Here is a 6695-nt window from a genome sequence, read left to right on the forward strand (position 1 = left end):
GGCGGATCACCCAATCTGAGCGCCGAAAAATGCCCCATGATCCTCTGCATCCCTCCTGCCTCCCCGACTCTCCAGCGGAACTCCCAAGCGGCTCCGTCGTCTTGGCAACACATTTTTCCCCCACTGTAAACAGATCGAGTCAATCAACGCAGCATGGGTTCCCGCTCGTTTGGCAGAACTTTCTGTCTCTCTCTCTGGTTTCTCTTTGTCTTTCCTCTGTTAAACATGTTAAATACTATGCTGAGTGGTTATTGCGAGCCAAGGTATCAGATTGTATTGGCGGCGAACGAGGCATTCTGATCCACAGGTGGAGGTAATCTATGCCATATCCGACCTCGCTCAGCCTCTGCCTGGCTCATATCACATTCTTGGAAATACCTCTCATTGAAATTCATATCTTCAGAAAATGAAACGCATGAATAAACTCAAAAGCGTTGCAAATTGAAGGACAAAAGACTGGCTGGCATTTCCATACAAAGACAATGTTGTTCTTCGCCCGTCTGAAACAGCGTACCTCTTTAGTAGAGGCACTGTTGAAAGCACAGACTTGAGGTATTGTTGTGTAACTGATAAAAAAAACACCACACGATCTGTATTCAGTTTATGCATCCGTTTGATGTTTGAAATAGATTTTTTTCACAAAATGGTGGTGCACACACACAGCCTAGTAAGGTATCTTACAAAGTCAGTGAAAGACTATAGCCTACTTTTCTCTTTTTTACAGAGACAGGACAGACAGGAAGCAGCTGTGTAAATCTTTCCCCTCCCTCTATCTCTCCTCCTACAGATAGCTGAGCTGGTGGCTACAGAGTTCTTTGAACAAGGAGACAAGGAGAGAGAAGAACTGAACATTGAGCCCATTGTAAGAACACCTCCCTACCTGCACCGTGTACAGTATTACATCGCCTGTTTGAACTAGGAGCCAGTCTGTTACGACCTCATAAAGGTCCAAGATGCTGACTGGAACATCGTGGCCTGTGCTCAATGCCATCTCTCAAACCGCAGTTTACCTAGCTGTGTTCCCCTTGGCAACATAAACTGAATTTGATTGAGTAACCACATTTCTGTTCGGTTTTATGTTTCTGATTGAGCTGTTGTTTTAAAAAGAATGTTCTTTTTCTTATTTCTTAGGATCTGATGAATCGTGAAAAGAAGGATAAGATCCCGAGCATGCAGGTGTCCTTCATCGACGCCATCTGCACGCAGCTCTATGAGGTGAGACTGAGAAACAGAATCAGAAAAGGCAGAATGAATGGAAGCAATTTACTATGAGAGGAAGGGGATTGTGGACTAATTTACCACTGGTACAGGGTTGTGAAAAAACCCTGAACAGTGGTAAATGACATTTACTATGACAGCCACCACATCATATAAAAAATAAATACACAGTTGTAACATTAAATTCATGTATTTACAATCATTAATCGTTTCAGAATACATATATCCTTCCGCCACAGAATATAGTCCCATAAACAAGATCAACCATTGCATTGTAGGTCAGCACAGGTGTTCTTAATCAGATTGATTGGGAGGCGCATCGATACTGGAAATGCGGTCTGAACTGTGGGTTGTTGGGATATTTACCACTGTTGCTAGCCAATCAGAATACAGTATCCAAACATGCTGTTGTAGAAAACCACATTCACGATCCATGTCCTTGTTCCACATCGTCACACAACGTCTTAAATAACCGTAAATCTCCCCTCTTCTCAGACCTTGGCCGGTATGTCTGAGTCCTGCTCTCCGCTCCTCGAGGGGTGCCAGAAGAACAGGCAGAATTGGAAGATTCTGGCAGAACAGGGGGAGAAAGGCAACGGAACGGTGTGAACCCTAACACCACCCTCACCTACGCCCCCCCCCCCCCCCCCTCCTCCCATCACCACTCCTCCACCCAACCTCCCACCACCACCACCACCACCAGGCACAACACAAGCTCCCCGAAGAAGACGTCAACACTAAGCTATATTTATTATCATAGTCTTTTTTTGTTTTATATTTTTGCACAAAAGTTGACTTCGACCCTGATGGGATGGAAGGCTCACTACTATATGATCCCTTTACAGTGTATCCTGAGGAACGGTGAAGTCAGGAGTTGTGTGTGTGTAGCTCCATCTGAGCTACTAAGCACCGAAGGGATGAACACACCATTTATACACAAGAGTACAATCCACATAGCACACGACACGTGTTAGTTAGACCTTGGTAAAGCACTCACACACACCACATTACAAAGTTTGTAAGAGAACTTTCATCTTTTTTCACTTGTTGTCTTAACGATTGCATATTTATTTGTTTTATATATTTATTAGATTTATATACTGTAAAGTCAAGTTTCATGTCGAGAACACACAAGTCTTTATGAGAAAATGTAGTTTTATTACCAAATTATCCTCGTCTCTGCTTTAGAGCGTCTCGACCACCCATTCTGATATTCTTCATACATTGTATTTGTAGCCTAACTTGTATCATTTTTACTTTGCAAATTGTAAAGGAGCCAAAGACTAGACCTGTGTTTTTTTTTAAAGGATCGGGTCTAGAAGATTCCACTGCCTTCCTGTGACATGAATAGGTACTCCCAGCCAGTCTCAGTTTGTATCGACACCTGTCCTGTTCCCTCCTCTCGTAATGGACTAGTCCAGCAGGTGGTCTCTTTTTCACCATCCCTTTTCTAACACTCTGAATGTGCGGCGGTGGGTGTTTGAAGTCTCGAAATAGATTTGAAAGGAGTGCTACAACAGTCGCTGTGTACCGCAATCTACAATCAATCTGCACCGCCTACGTTAAAATCCACACTCCACACAACAGGACTGTTAGCACTGCACTTCAGTAGACAGAAGAGAGGGTGAAAACTAAAATACTGTATTATTTGAACCAGTTGATTACATAACATAACCGAACAACAGAACACAGAACTTCGCTTCTGAGAACAACGTGTCCACTTTAATAAAAGCCTATATTCCAATACTCACACTTCTTCATAATAGTCGTCAGGTAGCTGAAGTGCACTGCGTAAACCTGTCGTTCACAGGAGAGATCCATAACGATGTTTGACTTAAACACGTCCTAAACTACAGCACTTTTTTCTAATCGCAGATGTATGTTGGTCAAAGGCCTCAGTTGTTTACTGTGGTTGTATTTTGTACTTAAAAAAGTCTCCTAAACTGTATACCTTTTTTGCCTGAATATGTTTTGTTAGGTGCGCTACTTTTTCCCGGGCCAACTCCTCGCCGCTTCGGTCTCTGATTGGTTAGGACAGATGTGTTGCTTCTCCACCAATGTTAGACCCTGTGTGTGTGTGTGTTGCATGTGAAGAGTAAAAGGCATTGCACCTATACGATGGGTATCTTACAGTAGAGAGGAGCAGCAGCTTGGTTATTGAAGGTCATGTGTATTATCATATGGCTCAGTATGAAGAGGTTGTGTGTATTATCATATGGATCATTATGAAGGGGTTCCACTCCTGCTAGCTAATGAACACTGTGAGACATGTGAATGGTACATCCCCATTAAAGGATACTGCTTCTTTTCTATGTGCTCTCATCTGTGACAAACTGGGTGAACCACCACCACACTGCGCATGACACAAATAACACGATTTCCCATGTACCGTCCTTGACCAAAAGTCAGACAGATTTTTATCTCCACCATGCAACAGGTATTGAAAGTGACTGATCTGAAACACTCTTCTCTCTCTTAATGGGATGTACAAGTAAATAGAGCAGGCCTAGTGACGGTCATAAATCTTGCCTTCGTACCATGAAATTAGTTGTGCTATGTCGCCTCCTTGTGGTCAACAGCGTTAATAACCGGTAATAACCACACACTGGCTGACACATTTTAACAACGACATGATTTGAGGGGAACAAACGGATATTTATTTTTTTATCATAATATTTCTTTTTTTAAAAAGACACTTAAACCACTAGCTTCTAAAACAAAGACTAAGAGGCTCCTAACAGGACAGCATAAGGAAACGTCAAACAAAAGAGTGAAAAAACAAACATTGTTTCAAATGGATAAGTCACCATTTACTAGCAATATTTACATCAAAGCTGTGGACGGGGAGAACCGTGTCCCCGATACACACAGAAGGAACAATAGACAGAACTTTCAGTATAAAGGACAGCAGATAGAAACAGGGACAGCGAGGTAAGACAAGGCAGTATAATGTTCATAGCCATGATGCAGAAGGACAGGAGAAAGTGCCGGCATAGTATAAATACAAGGGGTCAGGGGTCGTAGGTCAGGGTTAGGCAGTGTCGGACCTCTTGTAGGCCACCATGCTGTTGACCTTGTGGATGGAGGTGGTGAAGGAGCGCAGGCGGACCTCCTCCGATTGGTTGATGATCTGAGGGCCAGACTCCTCCCACTTCTCGGGCACCTCCAGGTCCTTGTCGGTGTAGACGAGGAGGTCAAAGGCACCTGGGGGGGGGGGGTCAGAGGTCATCGCTGTTATTGGAAGGATATGTTGGATATACGTTGGTTGGAAGTACACATTACTTCAGGGTGGAGAAATGTGACAGAACAGTTAGCAACAACACAGAGAAGGTGATGGTCTTATACACCCTTCTATTCTTTACTCGTGGTCCTGGAGAGATAGTATGAATCAGGTGTGTCAGCGCCGGGCTTGAACAAAAGCCCACATAGCACGTGGCTCTCCCCGGGACCATGGTTGGTGACCACTACCACACACACACACACAGAGTACTCACAGGCAGACTCCAGCAGAGGCAGGAAGGTGACCGTGGCTGTGACTTGTCGGATGACCGAGCGGATCTCGTCCTGGATGGACTTGATGGACTTCTCCCTGGGAGCGCTGAAACACAAACAACCAATCACACGTTTACTCCCTGAGGTCAGTCAAACACAACTTTGTCTAGCGGGTGTGACTCTCCCTCTTCACATACAGTATCAATGCTTCATGTGAGGCAATGTCTGCCCCCCGCCCCCTGTGACCAAGGACAGCTTACCTGATCTCTTTGGCAGACTTGTCACACTCGATGTCAAACTGCCACCTCTCCAGGACCTCGTTGGTCTCCAGACATGTGATCACAAGCACCAGCTTCTGCACGGTACAGTCAAACAGCCACTCTGCAGCACAGGGACACAACACTCAGACACTGTCGCCTAATTCAGACTAAACTAGCGTTTACTGACAGCAATCACCACAAACTGGAAGATATTTTTGCCTTTCGCTTTTCTTGATAGTGCCTCTATTATTGTTATGTCAATTTAGCCTACCTTTGAGCTGGGACACCACATTGGTCAGGTAGTTCTTCAGCTTCGAGTCTGTGGTGAGTTGGAGGCTCATGTCGTACTGGGTGACTCGGGAGAAGGTCTCGGGGGGATAGATCCCTCGCTGGTACAGGATGCTGTTGATACCGAACGCTTCAGGAGGGAAGGTTACAACAAGGTCAGTCACTCTTCGATATCAATCGACTTGTAGTTTGTCTCAGTTCGTTTTTCCCATGTAATTAAATTCACCAAATTGCTGGTTATAAATGTGTTTATTACGAAGCTCCGTATTTTGATTGGCTTGATGCGCAAAGCACAAACAAGCATTGTGCTTGTCAACAGATTCTGACTGCTTATGCGCTATTAAGTTATGTTCAGAATTAATTTCAAGATCCTTCTGCTTGTTTATAAAGCCCTCACTGGCACAGCACCAGAATATCTGAAAGACCTTTTTGCTAGCATATCTCAGGTCTTCTGACGCTGGCTTTCTCTGTGTACCACATGTACAAAAGAAGAGATTTGGTGAGGCTGCATTCTCATTTTATGCACCCAGATTGTGGAATGCACTGCCAGTTTACATTAGGGATGCAACCTCAGCAAATATGTTCAAGTCAACACTAAAAACCCATTTAATATTGCCTTTAAATGACTTAATAATTAAATTATGATTATCTAATGAATAAAGCACTTTGAGCTGCAACGTTTGCAGGAAAAGTGCTAGACATAAAAGTTAGGTAATAGGGTTTTATTAAGAAAAACATCGACACATCGTTTTGTGCAGTAAGTGTAATGTACATGTTGCCGAGTGGACCGGTGAACAGTTCAAAAAGGCGTTGCCCATAGGGACAGACCACACTACAGAGCTTATTATGATTATTGAATTATTAGACTTTTGTACAAAAACCCTTTACATTATGGTTCATGACTAAGAAAACCAATGGTCCATGAGCAAACATCAAGTAATTCAGACTTTAAGTAGCCAGATGTCTAACAGTCTGAAGTCCAGCAGCTCGACGCCATCATGTCTGGTCTTACACATCGTGTATATATGTCGATCTTCCCATATCGTGACGTTAGAATTATAAGGTTCTATCTCCATTTTTGTCAAAATTGAGTTTTTTTACATAATCTGATCCATTAGGTGTTTATTAATGCCTGTGTGGTGTTATTTTTTTAAATGTTTACATTTTTGAGTTAGTAATTCATAAAATACAAAGGTTCCATCTCACAAAACATAATGGAATGTAAAAACTTTGACGCTCAATATCTCTGAACTGCCCTAAACGGAGATAGAACCTTATCATTCTAAGCTCACGATGTGTTAAAAAGCAAAAACTAGTTGTGATCGGTCAGAAACACTCTGGCCTAAACACGTAAATGGCGATTAAATACTTACAGAAGAACTCGGCCACCAGCTCAGCGCTTCCTTTCAGGGTGATGCCTTTTAGTGTGCTCGTCAT

General features: G+C 43.3%; 2 protein-coding genes across 2 annotated transcripts in view; one reads left to right on the plus strand and one right to left on the minus strand.

Moving 5' to 3' along the window:
- Positions 1–1834, plus strand: part of pde5ab (phosphodiesterase 5A, cGMP-specific, b) — a gene marked incomplete at its 5' end in the record, with an annotated part of 49102 nt that extends 47268 nt beyond the window's left edge. The window contains 3 exons of the mRNA XM_080544526.1: positions 788–862; positions 1132–1215; positions 1714–1834. Of these exons, the coding sequence (XP_080400652.1) occupies positions 788–862; positions 1132–1215; positions 1714–1827 (273 nt within the window). The 3' untranslated portion in view covers positions 1828–1834. The remainder of the gene's footprint in view (positions 1–787; positions 863–1131; positions 1216–1713) is intronic.
- Positions 1835–4249: 2415 nt separating this feature from the next.
- mad2l1 (MAD2 mitotic arrest deficient-like 1 (yeast)) lies at positions 4250–6695 on the minus strand (the record flags this gene model as incomplete). Its single annotated transcript, XM_080543889.1, has 5 exons — positions 4250–4422; positions 4713–4816; positions 4971–5091; positions 5242–5388; positions 6632–6695. The coding sequence occupies 5 exons, from the start codon at positions 6693–6695 to the stop codon at positions 4250–4252; spliced, it is 609 nt and encodes a 202-aa protein (XP_080400015.1).

This window comes from Nansenia antarctica (genome assembly GCF_963989245.1).
Source record: "Nansenia antarctica genome assembly, chromosome: 13".
NCBI lineage: Eukaryota > Metazoa > Chordata > Actinopteri > Argentiniformes > Microstomatidae > Nansenia > Nansenia antarctica.